At 45.1% G+C, this 26013-nt stretch overlaps 1 protein-coding gene across 7 annotated transcripts in view; it reads right to left on the reverse strand.

Moving 5' to 3' along the window:
• Npas3 (neuronal PAS domain protein 3) overlaps positions 1 to 25267 on the reverse strand; it is an 812903-nt gene extending 787636 nt beyond the window's left edge. For all 7 annotated transcript variants that reach the window (XM_041658773.1, XM_041658772.1, XM_041658771.1 and 4 more), the window contains exon 1: positions 25017 to 25267. In XM_041658773.1, coding sequence (XP_041514707.1) covers positions 25017 to 25174 — 158 coding nt within the window. In that variant the 5' untranslated portion in view covers positions 25175 to 25267. The remainder of the gene's footprint in view (positions 1 to 25016) is intronic.
• Between the last annotated feature and the right edge of the window lie 746 nt (positions 25268 to 26013).

The raw sequence follows: 26013 nt of genomic DNA on the forward strand, positions 1-26013 counted from the left end.
GAGTACTGTTTTAAATGGTCTCAAGAAGGACCAGTGGAAAACTGAGTCTTCTATCAATTAAAACATGGCTTCTCCAGCCCCACTTTCTTTTTCCTACATTATCAAAGGCCTTAAGGCTAAGGTCAGAGTTACCCACGCCATGTACTTAGCACCTCACTTCATATCTTCAGAGCATGCTGGGGCCCACGGAGCAATGAAAATGTTGGGGCCTACGGAACAATGAAAATGCTGGGGTCCACAGGGCAACGAGAATGCTGGGGCCCACGGAGCAACTCCACAGACATCTTTTTACTGATCATCTGCTAAGTTCGCAAATTAAGCAGGATGGACTACGAACTTCTAGCACCAAGTGCACATAAACACAGAAGTGCAGAGCCTAATTCCAAGTTCACAGTGGAACTATGCAAATGGCTGTTCGCTCCCCTGGACTAGCCCTCCTGGGTAACATGGCAGTGGAATGTCTGGGGGCTGTACACCCCAGGTCAGGGCCATTCCATCAGCTCCCCTCGCACTCAACACTTTGTGCATAAAAGATGACCTTCTCTTGGAAAGTACTCAGGACCTGGCTTTGAACCTTCTCTTGTCTGTTTTTGCCTATGAGTTGTCTCCTACATCCCAACACATTTTTTATAGCAACTCTTTATCTCAATGTAATGTTCTGATTGCTATCTTCTTCCCGTCGTGTTCCTCTGTATTTAATCTGAAAGCTAATGAGACCAATCACAACAGTGACAGGAGGGACCCTTTTTATGCCATTATTTATTTGTATTCCAAACTGCTTGTGTTTTAGAGACTGCTTGTATCATTAGAGTCTACATCTGTCTAGACTTTCAAGAACAGCAGTTCTAGGCTATGACAAATGCCACTGGAAGCACACCTTTAACAATGTGCAGCTTTCGGGGCAGATGAAAGGTCTCACCTTAGGAGGGGACAGTCCTTTAAATCTGGCATGAGTCCCCCATTGTCCTTCATGTCATGTGGCAGCCATAGCCTACCTCTGAATACTTCTTTAAAGAAGCCCCATTATAGCCAGGCGATGGTGGCGCACGCCTTTAATCCCAGCACTCGGGAGGCAGAGGCAGGTGGATCTCTGTGAGTTCGAGACCAGCCTGGTCTACAGAGCTAGTTCCAGGACACGTTCCAAAGCCACAGAGAAACCCTGTCTCGAGAAACCAAAAAAAAAAAAAAAAAAGAAGCCCCATTATAAAAATGGCCCCCTTCTTAAGGCGGTCTTCACCATTTCCTGATGACACTGATTTTTCCGGCTTCTACACGTCTACTCTTTTGACGTGCAGGTAGAAGTCACTCAGCTGTACGTGCGTGCATGTTTCAAACTTCATGTTTAATAACAAATAATGGAAAGCCAGTATTTATGTCTTTCTGTTCAAACCAACCTTAAGCAACTCCATTGCAATACCCTTCTCTCCAGGCCAGAGAAACTCTTCAAAAATGTCCCGTGTCGTCTGCCTCCCTTCAATGCAAGAGAGTTTCTCAGCAATGTCAACAAGCAACAGCCCATGCAATAAAATATTAGTCAATTCAGTTTCCTTATTTAATTGCCTCTTTGGACTTTAAGCACTAAATGATTGGCACTTGATATTTGTATTTAATTATTTGCTTAGAAGGACTTTCACTTGATTTATACTTAGGAAACAGACATCACTGCTACTCTGCATTTGAACTTCTGAAACCCCGTCTTTGCTGTCTGCCTTTCTTTGCCACCACAGCAGAGCTTTTCAACAGGAATTCCAATAAGGCTGTGACTGAGTAACAGTCCCTGCCCCCCTTCATCCATGAACAGGGATATGGGGGTGTTTCTCAGAAAGTTACTGCAAGAATCATACAAAAAATATGCATAAAACTCTGTGAACATAGCCCAGCAGTGGTGGTACACACATTTAATTCCAGCATTCGGGAGGCAAAAGCAAGAGGATCTCTATGAATTCATGGATAACCTGGTCTACAAGAGCTACTTCCAGGACAGAGAAATCCTGTCTCGAAAAACCAAAAAAAAAAAAAAAAAAAAAAAAAACAAAAAAAAAAAAACCAAAAAACTCTGAGTCCAGCACCTAAGGAGTCTCAGTGCATGTTGCATCAAAGAGAGAAAGGATGGAGAGCGAGGGTGTGGGGCAGGAGATTAGCGAGTATCCTTAAGATCAGGGCCAGGAAGCCCTCTCAGCGGAGAATGGGGGGAAGTTTATGTAGATGACGTGGGGTGGGGGCAGAACCAATGAAGATGGCAGCCCTGCAGCCAGTTATAAATGCACTTTTTATTTATTTTCCGTCAACACAACTGTTACTAGGTTTTAGAATAGGTTCAGATTTTACTTTCTGGCTTTTCAGCATTTATTTCTGTAATAGAAATTGTCACAAAATATTTTCAAATTTAAGGATGTTTATTTCGAGAAGTGCCATGAAATTACCATTTACGTGGGGAATTAGGCAGACCACGCAGCCCTTAAATACTTGCAGAGGTTGCAGAGCCTGGTGGCGTGCACATGCTGGGGAACGGAGGCACACACAAGCATGACACCACGCTGGGCTCTCTGAGTGAGATGGAGCTGTCCTCTGCGTGTCTCCATCTCCACTCTGTCCCAAGAGGGTCACTTCTAGTCCTCGCTTGTGCCTCAACACACACTGAGCACAGCATCCACGAAATGGGACTTTCATCACTGAGAGGACACGGTTTTGATCTATGTTCAGACAGCCAAACAGTACTTAACTCCCCACTCTGAACCATGGCTATATTTGACTAATTGGTAAAGTAATGAGGGAAATCCATTTTTATTATTTCTGAGTTAATTAAAGCTATAATCGCATACGAAATAAATACCTTCTCCTTAAAAATGAAGCCTATGATTTGCCTTCACATGATGGCTCTCTTTGTGGCCTGTGAGAGGCAGTCCTCAGCCGGCTCCCTCAGGGCACGGGAGGAGATGCCTGTCTCTAGTTTCCATCTGTATTGGAACTGCTGCTTCTTCCAGTGTCGGCCCGTCTCCCTTTTACCCTTCTGTCGCTCTAACAAGGATTCAAGGGCATAAAGTGTTCAGGCCAGCATGGGCCCTGGCTTCTCCCTGGCCAGTATCATCCATGTAGCCTCTCTCTTCCCTCTCAAACCAGCCTGTGAGTGGGGACTAACTCTCAGGAATATTTGACGAGAAAAATCTACATAAATACAAACGGTGATGTAAGGAAGGATGGCCTTCCTTCTACCACCATATTCTATACATCTGATTATGATAATCCAAGCTCTAAAGCTTTTCTAAAGCTCTGTGATCCAAACTTAGAAAAATGGGGAGAGCTATAGGATCTGCCTAATTTTTCTTAGGAAGGAAGGAAGGAAGGAAGGAAGGAAAAAAGAGAGAGGAAGGGAAGAAGGGAGGGAGGGAGGGAAGGAGGGAGGGAGGGAGGGAGAGAGGGAGGGAGGAAGGAAGGAAACAAAGAAAGGAAAGAAATACAAACTTGCATAAATCACATGCAGGTGTGTGCACATGCATGTATATGCATGCATGTGTGTGTTCTTACATAATGTCTGCAAAATGTTTATGCTAGCATAATAAGCTCCCTGATTTCCCCCAGCACATCTCTCCAGCAAGCAATGGTCAGAAAACATAGAGAAAACTGAGTGTACTTGAGTTACTGACCTATTCTTTCACCAGAGCTATTAATCATTTTGTTTCTTTTTAAATATTAAGTTCAAACAAGTTTGTCAAGATTTAGCCTGCAACTGCTTGGCCCCAAAGGACTAATAGTTCCCATACTAGTCAATCATGGTGGGGAGCTAAATTTATCACACACATCAAACTCCTACATGAGATTCTTTCTGTGCAAAGATTTTGTTGCACATATGTCCAGAAGGCCAAGTGATGTCTGAACCAGGTCACCAGAGTCCTGGAAAAAATGTCAGCCCTCTTTGCAACCTGTTCTATTTTACATGATTGGATTTTTCAATTTTGGTCTAATCAACTTAAATTATTATAGGTACAATTTTGTGAAATATAAAATTAATGGAATTCAAATTTTATGGAATTATAATTGACTATAAAATGGGTTTAATACGATCCTAATTGGAAACACGGTAGTTCGCTGTTCCAGAATTCATCTTTTGGAAGTTAAAAAAAAAAACCCTATCAGTGATATATTTGATTCTAATTGATTTTCTTGACTTATTGAATAAGAGAGAACCATCTTGGATCTAAAAGCATTGTCTGTGGTACAGGGCAGAATTTTCCTGGAGTGCACCTCAAACAGTGTAAACAATCCAAGTTTGAACCTAAAATGCACTAGAAATTATTTAACGTGGGGACAGGGACACCGCAAATTTCCAAATGCTTATTTTTCTCTATTAATTCACTTTTGCATCAAAGATCATGGTATAATAGATCTAATCTACATGGGAGTAGAAAAAGACAAGATCTCTTGAGTAAATTGGGAGTATGGGGACCATGGGAAAGGGCTGAAGGGGAGGGGAGAGGGAGGGAGGGGAGCAGAGAAAAATGTAGAGCTCAATAAAAATCAATTAAAAATGGTAAAAAAAAAATCATGGGGGCTGGAGAGATGGCTCAGAGGTTAAGAGTACTGGCTGCTCTTCCAGAGGTCCTGAGTTCAATTCCCAGCAACCACATGGTGGCTCACAACCATCTGTACTGAGATCTGGCGCCCTGCTCTGGCGTGCGGGCATACATCAAGGCAGAATGTTGTATACATAATAAATAAATAATTTAAAAAAAATCATGGTATATACCAATGGACGTAGTCACGTTTTGACAGCTGTGGGGGATTTGGGGCTGAAGTATAGAAATGGGTAGAATTAAAACTGAAGCTCATCCATTCATTTGTTCACTACCTATGTGCCAAGAACAAATCCTTGGGAAAGACTAGGAAGCCACAGACAGGAACTATATCTGCTGGCCCTGTACGGGGAGGAAGGAGCAGGATTTGGGGAGGAAAAAATAGTATGATACAAAAAGGCAATGTGGGTAAATCAGTGGGTAAAGCCCCTGAAGAACAAGTAAAGGAAAAAGAATTTTGAACGTCAGAGGAAACTAGTGTAGCAAAAGAACACCACCTTCATCAGGCAGGGGCTTCGGCTTGCTTCAACCGCTTACCCTCTGTGATGTCATCTGCAGGCGATCCTAACAGAGCTCACCTTATTGGGTGATGGAGAAACTTTAAACAATCAGGGCAAAGACACGGAACGAACTTCAATCAGGGTCAAGTTTACAGATAAGCAGAGCGAACAGGACGAGAGCATGCTTATCAAACAGAGAGCTTCCAAAAAGTCCTGGGTGTATGGGCGTTGTTAGATCTTAAACAGCAGTCAGCTGCGAAATCAGTACTACAGCACACACACTTAAGCAACCTGGAAAACAATTACGTATCTGGGATCTTGGTCACTTTCTTTCTAGTAGCAGACTTTACACATCATTAGCTAAAAGAGGCTACAAACTGTAGGACTCCAGCACCATCAGGTCCTCTCACCCCTCCATAGCTATCTCCACAACAGTTCACAATCCCTCATGACAGTCCAACCTGTCAAGAGACAAGACTCTGGCTGTCTCAATTTTCTGCACACCTGTCAGGCAGCACTAACTACGCTTTGCTCGGACTCCCTATTTAAGGTCAATTGAACAGAGAGGAGCCTTGGGCGATACAGGTGCTATCTCCCCACAGAGCAGGGGAGATCCATTCACTGCCCATCCTGAGATTCACTTGCCCTGAGCTCAGAGTATTTCTGTCAGTACATTACTTCGTGCACAGGTGGCTTGTGACCCTCTTCACATCAGACTGTGGGATGGGCTAGGAGGGCTGACTAGAAAGAAGTGCTAATATGCTGGATGCCACTAATTTTATAACAACCTGCCCAGCATTTCTGGTCCAGCATCCTTTAAAGGGCATCTGGGAGACTCCTTAGCTCACAGATGGAATAAAAATCCCTTCACAGTTCTTAACACCAAAATTTTAGCAGAAAAAAAATAGTATCAATATACCATTTGGACAAATGTTCAGATCCCCTGAAGCCCATTCTTCTCTACCCACTAGAACCTTGATGGACTAAATGCAGAAGCTCACTTAACTAGGGTTTCTTGAATGTTGTTCTGAAAAATGCTGATGGAAAATGGTACTAGACAGCGAGGCATAGCTAGATGCAGCCCCTGAAACGGCGTTTAGTAAGTAAAAGAAACTGTAGAAGGAGGAAGAGCTCAGATCGCATTATGTCGAGCCTTGTTTGCTTTACCCCAAGTCTAAATACTTGCTGCACATTCTTTTCCATGAAGAGCGCCACTAGCTCCTACACGCCCAGGAGGAAGTCCATTGCAGCAGTGACCAGACACTTCGATTCTGATGTCTCCATGGGTCACTCTGTTCTAAATTTCTTGGCAATGTTGTTTTTTTTTTTAATCTATCTAGAACTAACTTTTTAAAAACTATTTTAAAAAATAGAAAAATATGGTCACCAAGGAAAACAGATAGAGCATATGTATTTAACTCAGATCATAGTATTTACTCACTTTTATACTCAATAATGTTGTAGAAATGGAAACCTGGTGTATTAGCAGACTTATTTTTACAGAGAATCACATTGAAGAGAAGAATAGCGCACGCATTTGGAAGGGATACGGACGTGTGCATCGGGACAGAGACAGGGCACTTTTCATCTTCTGAATGTTCCAGCAATGCAACAGAATGTTCATTATCATGAGTTCCTCTTTAAAAAAAAAAACGAAATCAAGGCTCACAGCTAACTCAAACCATCCTCATCAGTTCAGTCCCTAACCAGTGTCAACCTTTGCTGTAGATACGGGGTTCTGATGAGTGAAGACAGAAGTGAAGAGAGCTAGAGAAGTGTGGGCTTCGTGAGAACACTCAAGAATCTTTCTTATTGCTTTCTGAAAAATCTAAGTGTTTCTATAGAGACAAATACTTCACAATTCATATACGATTCTATTAACAATAGAGTAGCAAAGAAGTATGTTCTTACTCTACATATTATACATAGTAAATACATGCACAGGTAATCTACATATAGAGAGATCAGACAAATGTGCCGATTACCTCACAGGAATACACATGCACTTCCTAGTCATTATAATTTGGAATTTTCTTTTTATTTATTTATTTATTTATTAAAGATTTCTGCCTCTTCCCTGCCACCACCTCCCATTTCCCTCTCCCTTCCCCAATCAAGTCCCCCTCCCTCGTCAGCCCAAAGAGCAATCAGGGTTCCCTGCCCTGTGGGAAGTCCAAGGACCACCCACCTCCATCCAGGTCTAGTAAGGTGAGCATCCAAACTGCCTAGGCTCCCACAAAGCCAGTACGTGCAGTAGGATCAAATTTTCAAGAATATAACAAATAAGAGATTGGATGAACTGAGTGAGAATGGGACCCACAGGCTCACATGGTTTGAATACTTGGTGCCCAGTGGGTGGAACTGCTTAGGAAGGATTGCATGGTGTGGCCTTGTTTGAAGACGTGTGCCTCTGAGAGCAGGCTTTGAACTTCAGAAGACTCTTACCATCCTGAGTTTGGTCTATCTCTGTCTGTCTTTCTTTCCTCTTCCCTTCATCCCTTCCTCCCTCCCCTCCTTCTTTCTTCCCCATCTCTCTCTCTCTCTCCCTCCCTTTTCTGTCTCATGGTTGTGTCTCGAGATGTGAGCTCTTAGCTACTACTCCACTGCCATGAAGGTAATGAACTCTAACCCTCTGAAACCATAGCCTCAAATAAACTTTTTCATCTGTAAGTTGCCTTGATCATGGCATCTTACCACAGCAAAAAAAAAAAAAGCCATTAATCTACTCTAAATAAAAAGAGCACAGCAATCATAAAGCCTTAAGTCTTTCTACACTATACTGAATTGATTCCCCTTTATAAGTCTGAAAACATATAGGACACACAGGAAGTCATTTTTAAAAAACAAAGTTTAAAAGTATAAATAGCAGAGTAGGTTCATTCCTGCATGTATGTTCTAGAAATACAGGAGGTTTTCAGAGACGTTTCATCCCCGAAGCACTCACCTGCCTACCGCACAGTGCACAGCCATTTCCCCTTGGCACGCCACCTAATTTTCAAATGTTTTCAGGGATTTACTGCCTTGATTAAATCCAGCCAACAAGTGTGTTTCCGTGAAAGCGTTTTGAGTATCCTCTCTCACATGACACCGAGCCATGAGCAAAAAGAGTCACTTTAAAATATAACTTGATGCATCTATTGCTTCCCATTCGATCCTCTGGATGGGCTCCAAAGAGTCTCTCTTCAAATATGTCTTGAAAGAAGAAAAGTACTCGGCTGCCATATATCTTATGGACAAAAGCTTCCACGGCCAGCATCATATTTGTTCCAAGTTTTTAAATTTTGTTTAATCCAAGTTTTACAAATGAGGAACGTATTTGTAGGTGTCAATGCCATTAGAAGAAGAATCCGCCATGGTCTTCAGCTCCTTATTTTGCTCTACATGTCCAAGAAGTTTACAGCACATAATCATAGACTTTATCCTCAGGACCTGCTAGCATCTCAATGCCCAGGTGAAAACGCCAAGGCATTAAAAGGCTAAAGGACCAGTGTGGAACTACTTCCTGTGAGGACAAAGGAGACCTACTGCCCAGAGTCTAGCCTTTCTGTGGTCCTGCCAAAGTTTCCAAGGGTCACCAGCCAAAGGACATCTTCATGTTACCCTGACCACCTCAGCACCAGTGGCTTCTCCCTCAATGATGGGCTTATTTCTAAGCAACAGCATTCCTCTAGCTTCTGCCTGCTCACTCTTACACACAAACACGGACATCCTTTGGCTCATCCTGACTTTGGTGCTCACCACCGCTTCTGCAACAGTGAATTTCACAGGCAAGTTGAATCTCCTGCTTCAGCAATGTGATGTCATATCACAGTTACTGCTCTTAAGATACACAAGCCACGTCAGCTAGAAGATGGTGCCACTGCCACAAGGCGGGCAGAGTAGCAAGCCTTTCGGTCACTGGGTGGGCACATGAACATGACACAGAAACGGCCTCGGGGAACACTAACATTCTGAAGAGAAAGGCAGAGATGTAGTAAAAAGTCTTTCTTTTTGTTAAGAACAATCAACCTTGCCAGTGGTTTTATTAAATTTGAAATTAAAGCTAAAATATGGAGGTACCTAACTTTTACTACTAGAATCTTCCTTATATTAATGGGAAGATACTCATTTTATTTCTTAAATGTTCTAGATTCCCTTACCATAAAACTAAAATTAAAAAACAATAAAACTTCAAGAGATTAAATCGTAAGGATGCAACTTCCGGAGCAGGTTAAGGGAATATGCATCCACAATGGCCACAGCTATCTGTATTGCTAACTAGAACGCTTGCATATATAATTCCATTATACTTTTATAATTCAGCATTTTGAAAATGCTTTTGAACCATTAATCTATTTTCCTGGTTAAAATTCTTTGAGATGTTCTTAACAAGAGTCTTAGATAATGAATTTGCGCAAACTCTGGAACAATCTTTACAGTATTATCATTCTCATTAATTTTCGGAACTACCCACTGTGTTGAGATGATTGTCATGGGCCTAAGACTTCAATTTGGCTAAATATTTTTGCATATATTTCAACATATAAGTAACTAACAGATGTTTAAATGTTAAGTTCCTATGGTAGCTACAGTAAAATGTGTTTGCTTTAATCTCATGATTACCTTGCCACACTAATTCTTATTTTACTAGCTCTTTCCTGCGTAGGCAATTTCATCTATATTTTGGTCATCGGTGGTTCAGGAATTCCAAAATCCCCTTCAAACATAACGTTCTTTAAAACATTGTGGAATCTGAGCCATATGCACACACAACATCTGACATCCTGGTATCAGTGGCTTTTAAAAAGAAAAAAAAAACATAGAAACTCAAGAACTGTTTTCTTAAAACATACAAATCCTTCCAGAGTGTGCACTGTCCTTTCTCTTCCCAAGGCCATTTTCTTCCCTTCAAGAAAGAGGGGTTTCCTTTGTATAGTATTTGGCTTTAGCAACCTGATGTATGATACCACCCTAAGCTGCCAGCCAGAGATGGGTAGGAAGCACAGAATATTATCCCTTCCTAAGAGCTGATGCACTTGAATCCCACACTTGCAGGCAGCTCCTTGCTCTTCGCCTCTTGGTTATCTCCCAAGCCTGCCTCCCTTGCCTTTGTTTCAGCCGTTAGCATTCACATATCAGAGCACTAAGTATTTCATTACTGGTTTATCTGTCCAGAGGCTTGAGGAGCCGTAACAATTAACCCTCCCTTCACAGTGATGGATACAGGCTTTGCTTTCAATTTGTTCCACTACACAGATCATGAAATTCTGAATGCAATCATCCTCATTGACCTACACTTTCAAACGCACAGCTACAATGAGACGAAAGTAATTATGAAGAGGAACACAGGAGCACCGATATCTGAGCCCAAGTCTTTGAAAAATCTCCGAGATGACCTTCTGGCAAAACTGGCAAATTCTTATGCTCAAGAACATGACAGTTCTGTGTCTCCGTCTAAGGATATGCAGGGTAAGCTGGTCGGGGTACGGTGTGGAGACAGTACTGGGAAGGTATGCACTTGGAAAACTGCAGAAGGCCACTAGGAATCTGTCCCAGGCAGAGGTAAACCCCTAACATCATAGCTTCATGGGTGCAAACTGTCTCAAGCAAACTAAACTTCCTGATTTGTGTTAAAAAAAAAAAAAAAAGAAAAAGAAAAAGCCTTGCCCAGAGCAGAGAATCCCACTGGGTCTTCCAGAAAGAGCCACAGACCTGAACTTCCCTCTCCCCTCCCCTTGGATGAAGATTCTCCTTAAGAAATGAATACATTTTTCACAAAGTCTGAAAAATAGCTTCAAATAAATATTAATCTACTGCAATCGATATATATGAGGAATGGAGAGGGGCTGGCAGGACAGGTGAGTACGGAACTATATTAAAACAAGGGCCGCTGTTAAAGAAAATCAGGCTGGAAGCGAAGCAGTGGGCCCGAGGCGCTAATCACAGAGCAGAGTGATGGAGATGAAGCAATACTGCATGGATTAGCAATGAATTATTGTGAACCATAATCATATGCCTGCACAGAAGACAGGCAAAAACTAACCATTACTCACAAACTGATCTGCTGATTGAGAAAGAGAAAGAGAGAGGGGTTCATATGCTAAACTAATTCAGAATAATGAAAACCCAAAAACGTGGTTATACCTCAAGCAACATTTTATTTTGAATGTCTGCCACTCACTTCCTAATATGGAGAATTTAGAAGATGAACTGTAAAGTGTTTGCATTCAAACGGGATTAAACCAATCATTTCCTTGGGGATTAGGATGCGATACATCTCTTCCAGTCCCTTTCCATTTTGCGCAAACAATTTACAGATAACTTGCCACTCCCCAAATAAAAAGGGACTGTAAGTATTTAGCTCTGAAGGAGTAACAGCACTCACGGAATTAACTTCAGTGGGAGAATCTGAAAAATTCATATCAAATGAAGATTCGATTGTTAGAACTAATTTTGTTGGGAATGAAAAAAAAAAAATCCGAGCTGCTGGTGGCAGGAGATTCTTGGGAACAGACTGTGGAAATGAAGAGCACTTTAATCAGTAGAGGAATCCTCACACTCCGAATGTCTCGCTGTGCGTTCTGCAGGTTATAGTAGCAGCTGGTTGAGGTCATATATCTTTTGTGAGCATCCCAAAAAGGCTCACTGCCAGACTGTTAAATTATGAATAAGCAATGAACAAAAGAATGCAGATACGGTGGTGACAAGATAATCCGAGCAAATTTATCTATGACAAATTTCACAGGATTAACAAATTACATTTACACAGAACAATAAAAATGCGCAAAAAAAATGATGAGCCTACTTTTCCTCACAGCACTAGGAAAACAAAAAAGTCACCAATCCACAGCATATATTTAAATTTAACTCAATCTAAAGTAAGACATTTATAATTCATTCAGGATATCTTTGCAACTTCATTGCATTTTAGGTAGGAATAGACAAACAGTCTACTGCTATGTATTTTATAGCTATTTAATAATGTCAACAGTATTAACATATAACCTGCATATAGCATGTATGAGATCCTGCACAATAAAAATTCCACCCGTGTGTGACTAGAACGCTTATGTTTTCAGAAGCAGATTCTGAAGAGTAAATTATTTTTATAGGCATAATATGTATATCAACTATGAAAATACCCTTATTCCTCAATATCTATGTTTTCGAGGTCCAAAGACAGGGAGGATCTGCAAACAGTTTCAATTATTCCAGCTGCCCACACAAACTACTGTGGTCCCTCTGAACAGAGCGCTTCTAGATGAACGTGCGAAGCAGCATCCTATACTGGGGTGTCATAGCCAAAAGAAAACGCATAGATTGAGGGTGCAAAGGGCACTGGTTTCCTCCGGTTTCACCTACAGCTGACTCGATCCTACATTAGCTTTTTCTCTACAATGCAATCATCTTCTAAAGCTTCTTACAAACCTTACAGTAGATGTGATGTGATCTTACATCGCTCTGGGACCCCAGGAAGGGGTACTGCAATGACATGAGACTACACGGGGAAGCACGTGACACCGAGAGCTGCCACACCTCCACACTGTGTGTGAGATGCCCAAGGCAGGCCCTGTCATTGTTTGAGCATTAGTACTTACAGTGGGGTTCTGGAACCGGACGGCATTTCCCTTTAGATGGTCTGACTGCTACTTTGAATTCTGCAGCCTGTAGCTCACTTACACTTCTCATTGATGTCTGCGTTTGATCACGGATGTTGTTGTGTCTCTGTCTAAATGAGTCCCTACCAATATTTTATCAGGCAACGGTTTTGTGTAGACAAATTGCTGACTGTAAAAAGGAATATCTAATTAAGACCAACAAACAAAATACTTGCCTTCATCAACCACAAATGCTCAAGCACTGCTTACCTGACCTGCTCAAGTCTTGGTATTTTTGCTACCCAGGTTTAACCCTCTTTGGCTAAAAGCATTTATCCAGAACTGTAAAGATGAAAGTGTCATGATTATCATTGCCACCGTCACTCTGACACGCACTCTGCAGAGAGAAGATCTGAAGCCTGACGCTGGACGTTTCCTAAACCACAGTGTTACTCCCAGACCGGCCCAAGGCCGTCCAGCTGCCTAGATCCCTGGCCTGCAGAGACATGAGCATTACAGAGGACAGCCCTTGGTGAAGTTGTTGCTGTGTATCTCTGTGCCTAAGTGTCTCTGGCTGTGCTTGTGTGTGCACATATGTGCCTGTGGAGATGGCTATAAAGCGCTTACAAGTGTGGGATCCTGAGTTCAGATCCCCAGAATCCACATAAAAGCCTGTACCGACCTCTACCGCCTGCCTCTCCTGCTACAAGATAGGTGAGACAGGAGAATCTCAGGAAGCATGAAGGCCAGCTCACCAAGGGTGACTAGCAATGAGAGGCCCTGAGTCATACAAGGTGGAAAGTGAGGATGAACATCTAGGGTTAGCCTCTGATCTACACACGTACACGCCCACCCTTACATATGGTAACACAAGTATGTGCACACACATATACACACCCCATACCATTTACAATTCAAAAGAAAAAGTAGCCAGGTGTGGTGGCATGGCTCACACCTTTAATCCCAGCACTCAGGAGGCCGAGATGGGCAGATCTCTGTGAGTTCAAGGCCAGCCTTGAAGGGCTACATAGAGAAATCCTGTCTTGAAAAAAAAATTTAAAGATAAAATAATAACCTACTAATAATAAACAGAGTTTATTTTAATTAAATGAGTTAGTATATGAAAAGCCCTCAGAACAATTCCTGTTTATTAACAGGTTCTTTAAATGCTTGATGACATTATAATGCCTAGCAGAGGCCACTTCAAGCAGAAGTCCCTTCTATATTTCAAATAATAATGCCGCCAAACACAGCTAAACAGTGAACCGTGTCATTCAGAAAGCTCTGTGTGACTTCTGACTTCTGACTTGTGACTTCGATGGTTCCTACCAAAGGAAACCTGCATCTATTTAATCCTTGAGACAAACTCAGACACGGGGTGAAGGGCAGCAGCATGGGCAGAGGGCATGGGGCCTGTCTAGGAGAAGCTGATTCCTATAAAATGAGTCAGCTAAAACTGTGCCGAAGTATGTGCTGCTGCGGAGTCTGCCCACAAAACGACGCCACTGTCAAAAGGCAAGGACGGTAGACTTGAAGCCCTGTTGGCTCCTCCCGCTAACCCTATGGACCCTGCATTTCCACAATTCTCCAAACACTCAGGGAAGGTTCAGGGTACAGTGAGATCATCCTTTTGCTACAGGAGCCTTTTCCCCATTGGCTCGGAAATCTCTAGCTTTAGAAGGTCCAAAGTCACAAGTTTGTCCCAGTGGTCTGATAGTGAAAGCACACTGGTCAAGTCTGCATCACAGACAAAACCCGAATCCAATCACCATTTCTGTCACCTTCCATGGGGACAGGAAGCTGCTACTTCCTACACAGAGACATCAATACTCCCTACAAATGGCTGAAAGGAAACGAAAGAAAAGAGGTGTCGTGACGTGCAGAACAGGGTCTAAGGACGGTGTCCAGTGCACTACAGTCCCAGATACAGTGTAGTCCCACTACAGATGTTTAATAAAACATCTTTATTCCAAAAAATTGCTATAACCACACTTTTACTTAAGCATCTTCTTCTTTCCTTCAAGAACATTTCATAGTCATCAATTATTATATTTTCCAAAGTGGATACCTACTATCCCATAAAGCTCAACTAACATGAGGGAGATATGTGAAATTAAAAACTAATACAGAGGCCTTGTTTCTCTGAACGCTGCACTACTTACTCTTAGAAAGGCTTGTCTTCTGACTTACGTTTCCTATGGCCAACATAAGGGCAACTCTCTACCCCAAGGGACCACTCTTGCAGGATGTGTTATTTAACTCCAGCCACCAAGGCCACGGTAGAGACTCAGTAAGTAAAGATGGTGAGAGAAGCAGCCAAGACTTGTAGTTTGGAGTCAGGAGCATCGTGGTCTACTGCAACATGGAATCTTCTTCTTCCTCCTCATGACTTTGTACGTAAGAGTACATGGTGTTCCATTCAGTTTGCCAAGAAGCTGTCTGTGCCTTATGTATGGATGCAGACAACAAGCCCACATGTCCATCAATGTTGTCACTGCCCTGGCATTTCAGAGACAGCAGCAGCCATTGCAGTCTTAGGAAGCCGTGCCCTGCTCACGCATTACGCTGTTACTAATATTACTACAGATTATTCTAACTATGTAAGGGTCTATCGAACTTGACAGTGCAAACATCCTGTTCACGCTAATGAGGCCCAGCACAGTAAAAACACCATTCAGTTACAGTTGGTTTATTACACTGCCCAATAAGAAAGAAAACGGCCACTATTTACTGTGGCAATGCGCACATCGTTAATGCAAACAACTGAATTTTCTCATGTTATGTGAAAGCTCTTACCTAACTGCAGATTTAAAATTCTAGTACATGAGACCACAAAAGCATTTAAAAGCCAGACAGTAATATTTACCTAACCAATCTATTAAAATTTTCAACATATATTTTATACACATAGACATGTGTATAAAACACCAGGAGTTACATTCTAAGCCAAACGCTGCACAGAACTTTCAAAAATCAACCAAAATAATGAAATGCGACAATGTAGAAAAATGTAGCGGCCACGTAAACAAGGGATTGGGGGCGAGCCACTGTATCCTGTGTACTCAGCAGGATTTAAACTTAGCAGCATTCTGTACAAGAAGGGGTCACAGCAATTTCAGAAAAGCAAAAAAATATAGAAAGGTTTACACTGGGGTCACTATGGGTCAAGATTAGAGCACTTGAGGGTGTTTCTAAGAGAAGGCATTCTGTGTTTTATCCCTATAGATAATCCCACACATGAAGCCCCACCATGCCATAAATGATCACTTCACAGATACGCCTTTATGTCTCCCCTCATGGTTGCTTCATAGCACACCACACACACACACACACACATCTCTGGTCACAGGAAACCTCACAGCAGAGCAGGGGCCCTGGGCAGCTGATCCTGATTCCAGTAAACAAAACTGCAGCATGCCCTTGGCTTCAGTCTAAGATCTTGCCCGGGGAACCAAAGGGGTCACTGCAATTTCAGCACTCCCATAAAACCTCTTTGCTATGAGACCATTGCAACGAAGAAGGATTGCAAGGGATGATCAAAACTCATATCACTAAATCTATCAAACTGTCCTAATTCATGGGTTATATTTAAAGGGCAATGTAATCCTGATTTATTGCCAAGAAAGATGTTAATTATGCATAACTTCTAGTAAAACAAAAAGTCATACTACCTACAATGTGGGGGAAATCACCCCTGTCCACACCCAAAGAATGCACTTAGAGACTTGCAGGACAGCGGGGTTAAACTTTCAACAGTGGTCCATGCAAGATGGGGTGTCTGGTGCACAGGCACAGCCAAGGCTCCCGAGGCAAGCATCTTACCCTTAGAGTGAAGGCCCTTCCTCTGGCTCTCACTGGCTGACTCATACGGGGCCTATGATCTTTCTGAACATCATCCATCCTTCACTATTTCCTTCTGAGAAGCTCCTTTTGCTCACTTCCACACATTTCTCAACAAAGACTTTCCCGCCCATTCATCTTTCCCCTGGTATCCTGTTTGCTTAGGGACCTTCCAGATGCATGAACTCTGTCGCACCAGCAAGCCATTCCCTATGTTTGGCTGCTAGTAATTTTCCACTCTGAGCTCAATTTCTAGTTTGATGAGGTAGCTAGGAGGCTTCTACAAGCAAGTACTGGCTGTTAGGGCAAGGGCTCATGGCTTCCTGCTTATCTGTAACTTGTAAGCCTAAGCCTACCTAAGGCGTTTTTGTCTTGAAAATGAACCATCATATATTTTTATTCCCAAACATATGTACATCACATATGATAGTGTGTGTTTTCATTCATGCTATACCTTATTCACAAAATATCACAAATTTGGAAAAATAACATGTACATATTTATTTTAAAAAAAACATTAAATGATGTTGAATTCCAGTTAACTCATCATCTAAAATCTGATCTAGTGGATGCACATTGCATATTTGTAGTGTCTTTGTATCTCTCAATTCATAAATCAGAAATTGGGAATCAGAAAAGATTCTGTAATGTGGGAAGGTCCTATGTAGCACAGGTCTCCGTAGCTCCTGACTCTGGAGCCCCGCCCTCTCATATCCTCTCTGGTGGATCTATGATATGCCTGCCCATGCATTACAGTTCTTGTTGACAGCCTGTTGCCTTGGAAATATTTCATTATTTCAGTTTTTCCATTTGTAGACCCTTGGCCTTGTAATATGAAGGCCATCCTATTTCATATTTTCGATTATCATTTAGGCAATCTTGTGGAGCTATTTATATATATAAGCAAGTGTTAGACAACACATACCATCATTTATCACTGTTTAAGCTAGCTCTGTAGGAATACCTTAAGAAAAGTGCCCACCACCACCTCTACCTTTTAATGCCGTGCAAACCAGCATGGGCCCAGCCCATGCTTGACACTTCTCTCTAATTTTCTTGGCTATAGGTCCACAGAGCGGAACAACTCTGTGGCAGTGCTATATAATTTGAAGCCTATTAGAGTTTAAAGAAAATCAAACAAGTGTGTATACACACGGTTTTTAACTTATTCATTCAGGCTCCAGAGCCACACTCTCTATGTGTATGATTCAGAGCCCTGTAAGGAGTGCTAAACTGTCACTGAGGACATTAACAAGAACAAGCCTTTCTTCACCGAGTGTACAGAAAGAACCTTTGCACACTATCACATGCGGACACCTGATAAATTAATCGGACAAGACAAATGATATCTTCCCCTTGGTTTTGATGGTGGGGGTGTATATCTGAAAAGCAGGTACGTGCCCATAAACGGCTGTGTGGGGTCAGTAAGTTGGGGACCACTCTTTAGCTAAATGGAGCAAAAAACTTAAAACAGGTCCACAGAAAAATCATCATTCATCAACATATTTGTGTTCAGCTGTTACTGCAGAGAAACAGCAGTTACCAGTCAATCCTGGGCGCAGGGGACAAACCACGGTGGAAGGACTGACTGAGCTGAAAGCAGGTCCTATGAAAAACAACTTCTCGTTTCTCATTACAAAATGAAAACAACTTATATGTGTGACTTCTACACTTGAACGTGTTAAGAGCATTTAAGATCCCGATAACAGAGCGATTCCTTGGGGTGCAAAACAACTGTTTGGCTAATGGGCCAAGTTCGTGGTTATTACTGTTTCCAGCAGTTTCTCCCTCCCTCCGCCCTCCCTTCTATAATGTAGCCTCTGTCTCCAACCCACTAGTGCTCCTCCCTCTCCCTATAGGTAACAGTCTCTTGGAGCCAACCTTTAAGATGACAGCATCCAAGCTGAACAAGATGCTATTAAAGGACATTAAATTAAATACAGTATATCCTCCTACAACTTCAATCAGAATTTCAGACCAAGTGTTATTGAGTTCAGCTCTCAAGTGGAGCAGAATAACAAATCGCACACTTTGATTTACCTTCCTCGAATGCCAAATGGAGACAGGTGATAAAGAACGCACTCATGCACAGGCTATGAAGTTTCCCCTAGAAATTAATTCTATCTTCCAGATTCCTATCTCAGAGAAATTCCCAAAATGGCACACAAATAGGCCTCTGCAGGAGAGATTACTGGGGCCAGCCCAGTGAATGCATTCACTACCAGCAGAAAAGGGACTGAAGTAGCTAGAGGGAAGGGAGAGAGAGGAAGGAAGAGAGAAAGGGAAGGAGAAAGGGGGGTGATGGGGAGACAAGGGGGGATGCGGTCAATTGTAAACTGATTTCTAAGTATTTATCACCCTGTTAAATAAAAATCACCATTCAAAGCTGAATACAATGAACTGAGAACAGATTTCTTTATCTACAAGAGTAAAGTATTTAAGATGTGAATTCTCCATGAGACACAAGTGTTAAGAACTAGATGTTCATTTTCATCTATCTTCAGATGTCTGGTTTTCTAGTTTGAAAGTAACCGTTAATGTGCATAGTATTCGACATCTTAAAGACTAGATGGCACATGACTCGTTCTCCAACACATGCTTTTCACGGAATGACCTAAGACTTCAGAACCAGTCAACTATGCCGCTACTTTTAAAAGCTGCTTCCTTAACCCTGATCATTGTGTTTGCTGTCTTTTTTTTTTTATATGAAGGCAATGCACACCAAAACAAACAGACAAAAAAAAACTATGAAGACGGCAGGTTTTTAAATGAACAGTGTCTGAGTGTTTTCCCATCTTCGCTTGATATATTAAAGCTGTGCTGTATCAAAAAATAAAAGCACCCATGTAATAATTAAGCCTTGCATCTAAGCACTTCTCTCAGCTTCTTTTCAAGTTCTCCTAAGCCTGGGAGGAAAGCCACCGCTTGCTGGGTGGGGAGTGTGGAGCTTTGACTATTTATTTTTTTCTTGAATCAACGGGTAACATTTCATACTTCCTACTGAGGCTTTCCTCTTGGAGACAGAAAGAGATATTCACTTTGCTCAAACCGATATGCTATACGCAATTAATGTCATTAACGCTGTCAATTAATAGCAAATAGGCTTCTAAACAAAGTAGGCTGGATGGGCAGCAGGAGGGAAGCGCGTTGGAGCTGGGGGGGGGGGGGGGCGGGGTTCAGCCACTCTGAAGCCTAACAATGCTGTTCACGTAGGATGGTTAGGGATGTTTTGAACACAAACTCCCTTTCCCTTTGGCTCTAGTAGTTTAACTAACTTCAGACAGACATGCTCTACTGAGCCCCTTGCCTGGATATGCAATTCTCACCAGGAACTTTTTCAAACACACATTCCCCAAACAGTAACTAACCGGGCAGAGATGCTCAGACCACTGACACATTCTGGATCTTGCTGTTTGTTTGCTCATTTAGACTTAAGGGGTTTCTTCTTTCTTTTTCTTTCTCCCTTATTTTTTATCTTTTTTTTTTTTCTGGAGAAGAGGTGAAGGGAAGGGGAGGGCGAGAGCGGAGGGCAGAGTCGGGGACCCACAAGTTGCCCGGCCCAGGGCAGCGGCAGCGGGAGGCGGCGCGCCTGGCTGAGCCCGCCCGGCCTAGCAGCTCTCGGAGACGGCCCCTCGAGCCCTGCGCTCCGCTCCCGCCCCGGCCTCCTCCCCCTCCCCTCCCCCTCCCCAGCTCATTCCCTTCCTAGAGAGCAGCTGCCGCGGGACCTGCGGCGGCCGGGCAACCCCGGCCCCCACCCTCCCTCCCGCGGCTCCCGGCACACAGTGCCTTCTCTTTTGGGTTTGTCTTTTTTTTTTTTAATCTTTTTTTCTCTTTCTCTCTCTCTTTTGCTTTTTTGTTCCTCCTTTTTTTTTCCATCAGCGAGTCACTCCATTCGCCGAGCTCAGGAGGTGCGACTACTCGCCGCCCGCCGCCGCCAGAGCCCGCTCGCTGCCGCAGCCGCCGCGGGCGGACAATGCGCGGGGACCCGGCAGCGCAGCCCCCCGCCCCCGGGACCGCGGGCCGGGCCCCAAGGCGGGCTGCGGAGGGAGCGAGCTCGCCACCCCGCCGGCGGCGGGAGCAGGGTGCGAGCGGCAGGTTCAATAAACAGAAAAGTGTTACCGTTCTCGCCTGGAAGGATCCTGCTGAAAGCTGGGCTTGGTGGGCGCCATCTTCCTGCAATTTTTTTTTCCTCTCTTACTTTTTGCCTTGCTCCCCCCCTCCCGGGGCGGGGGGCGTGGGGAGGGCGGGGGTGTGCGTGTGCGTGGGCTGGCGGGAGAGAGTGCGGGCGTGCGCGGCGCTCGGGGGGCCCGGCGGGCGGCGGCCGTGGCCGTGGCCGTGGTGGCGGCGGCGGTGACCGCGCTGCTGAGCCTGGGAGGCTACGGGAAAGTAGTGGGGCCCGAGCGTCGCCGGCGGCCGGACGTCCCCTCGCGCCCGTACCGCTCCCCGCCGCAGGTCGCCGCCTCCTCGGCCGCCCGAGCCTGGTCCTCCCCTTGCTAGCCCGCCGCTGCCGCCGCCGTCCATGCGCTGCACAGCGCCCGCGGCCCGGGCCGCCCCGGCTCCCGAGACATGCCCGGCGCGGAGACAGTCGGCCGGCGCGGGCGGCGGCGGAGGAGGGGCGGGCGGCGGGGGAGGCGGCCGCGCGGTCCCGCGGGCAACCCGGCCAGGGCCTCCGGGTGATCGGGCCGGCGCGCGGCCGCAAGCGCCCTGGCCGCAGTCACCCGGGTCGGCCCACGGGCAGGTGGGGAGCACAACCTCCTGGCAGGCGGGGTGAGGGGTAGGGGGTGGCGGGGCCTAAGAGTGGAGGGACCTGGAGAGGGAAGACACGCAGGGGGTTCCCAGCTTGACCACTGGGAAAGTATTTCTGGGCATTTTCCAGCTGCTTTGCTCCAGAGCTCTCTCTCCGCTTGCAAGCAGATACACACCCCCTTCCCCTCCCCCTTCTCTCTCTCTCTCTCTCTCTCTCTCTCTCTCTCCCTCCCTCCCTCCCTCCCTCCTTCCCTCCCTTTCTCTCTTCCCTCTCTCTCCCTCTTTCCCTCCCTTTCTCCCTCACTCTGTGTCTCTGGACGTCTCTCTGTCTCTGTTCTCTCTGTCACACTCCTCCCTCTCCCTCCTTCCCCCCTCTTCCCCCCTCCTTTCTTTCCTCCCTCCCTCCGTGCGTCCCTCTCTCTCTCTCCCTCCCTCTCTCTCATTTGGGGACTGGGAAGCTTGGCTGCTGGCGCAACAACGCCACTCAGTTGCAGTTTCAAACACTTCCCTTCTCTAGAGTATTTCAGCCTGCAAAAAAGAGAGCGGGGATCAGAATGCCAAGAGAGTGGGTTGAACTACTTGGGGTGGGGAGGACAGTGGAAATAAAAGCTTGTGAGGTGACATGTCTTGAGCTGGTCCAGGCCAGCAGGCCCAACATTCCTGTGCTTCTGAGCAAGGATGAAGGACCCGCACCTTGTGACTCTGGCGCCCTCAGCCAGGAGCCCGAGCTGGAACATCTGCATTTTTCCACTTGCCGCCGACAGATATGCTGTCCCCAGGGCTCACAGGCCAGTCCCCATGCCTTCAGATGCAGTTACACACAAATGCCATTGCAGAGCCAGGTCCTGGTACCTAGGGCTGGAGTTCTGGCCTCTGAAATCCAGCCCAGTCACCTCCCCTTTAAACTGCCCAGCGAGGCCCAGAGAAATGGCCACTCAGTGCAGAGCGCACTGGACTCCTATTACCTGGAGACACCCTGGGCAAAGCATTTGTCCTCTGTGCCTCCCTGCAGAAAGAGAGCAGCTCTTTTTTGAGACTCGGACCAGTCCTGCATTATGCAGGCAAGAAAGACCCCCAAGACAGCTCCACATTGAAAAAGTGACAGTGTCTGATGAAAAAACGTGATTCTTAAGTGAAGATTTAAAGTTGGGGTGGGGGTGGGATGGGGAGTGCTCATTAGGTGTCCCCTTCTGTGGAAAAGTGGGGAAGGGATTCAGATCCTCCACTGATTACACAAGTGTATGGTGTGGCATCTTCATGAGGTTGGGTACTCTTTAGAGTAGGTTAGTACACGCTACAGGTAGGAGAAATAGATCTAGTTGGGAAATGAATTGGATCAATGTTGTGTGTTACCTCCAAGACAAATGGGGGCTAGCTAGGAAGAGGGAGAGTTATCCAGTTGGAAGTTTGGGTTCCAGGAGAGCCAGTCTAGGGCAGTCCTCCCCAGAGCTGACTAGTGAGAGAAGTCTGAGGTCTCTCAACAGGCAGGCCACTACCTGAAATCCCAGTCCTGCCACCATCCCCACCTGATTTCTCAAAAACTGATTACAGTTTTTAATGATGTGTCACAATTCACTTTAGCATAAAAATGTCCAGGTCTCCAGGTGGAGATCAAGTCTAGCCCTCAGAGCCCTGAAGCCTGTGCCCCTGGGCTGTGAAAGGAGATTCCTGGCTTAAGCCTTACCTCCAACGCCTGCCAGTTATCCTCTTGCCAAACTCTTCTGCCCCCAAATTAACTACAATCAAAGACAGTAACAGGTGTCATGGGATGTGAGTAACAAAGCCAAAGGAAACCTCACCACCACTACTACCACCTTCCCTCCTGTCGGTACAAGAGAACATCTACACCGCAGGCACTAATGCACTCCAAGGGAGAAAGTTCAGAAATCTTTCGTAAAGCCCCTGTCTTGAGAAGAGCAGTGGGGTTGAGGTTTAACAAGTGGCCTGAGTCCCTGAAGGAAGTATTAAAGGGAAGTGTTAAGGCAGGCACTTGAAGGGCTGCCCCTAAGTGCACCTGATTTGAAGGAAGATGAACCCCAAGATCATATTTTTGTATAAAGGACAATGCCAATGCTAAGGGGAAAGAAAGAGCTTAAACGCCAAAGATCCACGATAGCCCCTTATGCCCAAATTACATCTTATAGGTCAGCTCCTATTCCTGGAGGTCCCTGGAATTGTCCAAAGGCCATGTGACATTTCTGACCCTTGAATCTCCTCTTCACAAACCACACTATTGTCACTATTGCCTACACTTCCTAGTTAAAGTGACCGCCAGATTCTATTGTCATTTAAATGTTTTATAAATGGCAAAAACATACATGAACCATGAAAAGGAAAAATTGGGTTCTTTACTGGTATTCTACGTAAAGATGCCCAGATCTATTTTTATTAAAGGCTCTTGTAATCGCTGGAGTAAAACAAATCTAAAATAATTTAAGAAAAAAAAATCTCTTTGACAAAGATTAGCCCCCTTTGAGTTATTTTCAATGACTTCTTAAAAAAACTTTTAACAATAAGCAGAGCATGTAATGAAGTCTCCTACAAAATATTTGCAATTACATGAACTTGGAATATACTGTGTTAGGCAAGATCTGGCCACTGGGCCATTGGTTAGAAGGCACAAAATATAGCAATGACAGATTACCGTAACCTTTGCAGTTTAAATACAGTTGTTTCAAACCAGGGGTTCTCAAATCAATGAAGTTTCAAATATGAGGTAAAGTGGGAATTTGAATTATTCATTGTGTATATTTTAAGTTAAATGCCATCTCTCAGATGTTTAATCGTGTACAATCTGGGAAACACAAATATTTAATTTCACACTCTCGTGTGCTCTGGTTTTTTCCCTTCCATCTACCATAAAAGTGAGCCCCATGAATGGAGAGTTTACCTTTTTGATTACATTGTTGGTTTTTCTCATAGCGTTTTTGTAGTTCACATTTCCATTAAAATCTTGGCACACTGAAAGTCATCCTTAAGGAAAAAAACTTTAGGATTAAAGAGCTGTTAGGGGTAAATTAATTTTTCTTTATTTCCTAACTGAATCAAATAGTGTTCAGTGTTTCAATGATAATTATTTTTTGGATGTAGAGAATGTCTTTAGAAAAAATGCAAGCAAATTCTATCTTAAAACTTTTTTCTCATCACGGAGGCTAACTTTTGTAAAATTTGCTTCTTAACTTGTATCTCAGAATCTCATCCATTTGCATTATAATGCGTTTAAGATGAATACATAGCAGCGCCTCAGAGATTAGAATTTCATCTTGTATTTCCCTATAGTAACAGGTGACATGATCACACTTTTAGGTAGAATTGCAAGTCTATCGCTGCACATGAAAATCGTTTCTATCCTATTTGGAAACAAATGATCAATCAGCCTCCGATGATCAATTGCTTCCCTTGCTGTCCGTCAGCGCGGATTCGCACCGGCAGAGACACTGAGAACATTTTGCTGGAAGGGGAGAGGAAGCCCAAACTTTGCCAAAGCATTCAGTGCGGCATCTCAGACTTGACTGGAACTCTCGGGCTACTCGTGGCTGGGGCTGAGGCTCTATGTTCAGGGCCTGGCAGAGGGCAAAGGATGACTTCACTTCGCCAGTGCACTAGAGTGCTTTTCAGTTCGGATTGTGTAATTCCCCTTTCCATCTTCTGCAGCACAGGGGCAGGCAAAGTGAGCCCTAACGGTATGCATGTGTGTTCTCAGGCACAAAACAAGAGCAAAGTGAGTCCCACCCCAGGGCCCGGGGCGGGGGCACTATCCCAGCTCGGACGGGACTACTCACCGCTGCTGGTAGGAGGTGATGCCCTGGACGTTCTGCGGGGTGCCATTGGCCGCGGCGCCGGCCCTCCCCATGCCCGCACCGGCCGGTACCCCAGCGGCTGCCCCGCCGGCCGCCGCGGCCGTCACCTGCACGCTGAAATCCGGAAAGATTCGGATCATCGCCGCGGCTTGGAGTCCCAGGCGCGGGTGTTCTGGGCTCAGGCTGGCCGGGACTCGGGCTCGGGTTCGGGCGGCGGCGGCAGCAGCGGCGTGAGCGGCGGCGGCGGCAGCAGCGGAGCCAAGCACCAGCCTGCAATCCCATTAGTGAGCCGCGGCCACTGTGCGCGGCGGAGAGGCGCTTTGATGTGCGCGCAGCGGGCTGAGGTGGAGGGGGGCGAGGAGGAGGTGCGGGGGGTGTGCGAGGGACTTGCAAACAGCAAAACGTGTCAGGGTGGGGCCTTTTCTCCCTTTTGGGGGGCACAGTTGCTCCCCCCTCTTTCCAGGATGTTGCTCTCACTGGCTGCTCCAGCAGCGCCGCGCGAGCCCAGCTGAGGGAAGAAGGGGAGGGGGTGGAGGAGGAAGGATGCGCCGGGAGGCTTGGCGAGGACTTGGCCGGTGCAAGGGAATAACGGGCAGTGGAGGGTGCATTTTTTCCCTCCCTCTTCTGCACACACACACACACACACACACACACACACACACACAGAGCGCACTTCCGACCCAAAGTGCAAGACTGTGGTGCGCTCTCTCTCCTCCTTTCTCTCGAGAAATAACCACCATCTGGGCAGGCTCCAGCCTTCCGCGGCTGCCAGAAACCGGGATCCCAGCCCGCGGGTGTAGGAATGGGGCGCAGAGCCTCCCGATTCTACCCGTACCCCCTCTTAGACCCTATTCTCCATACTAAGCAGTGCAAGTGTGGCCAAGCGCAAGTTGGGCTCCTGGAGAACTTGATACTTATCTAGGAGAGGTGGCGTGTAAAGGCGGAGGGAATGGGGGGGGGGCGCTTTTGTACAATGGAG

This window comes from Microtus oregoni, unplaced genomic scaffold, assembly GCF_018167655.1.
Source record: "Microtus oregoni isolate MIOR12 unplaced genomic scaffold, Mior012 000009F_ref0000495, whole genome shotgun sequence".
Classification (NCBI taxonomy): Eukaryota; Metazoa; Chordata; class Mammalia; order Rodentia; family Cricetidae; genus Microtus; species Microtus oregoni.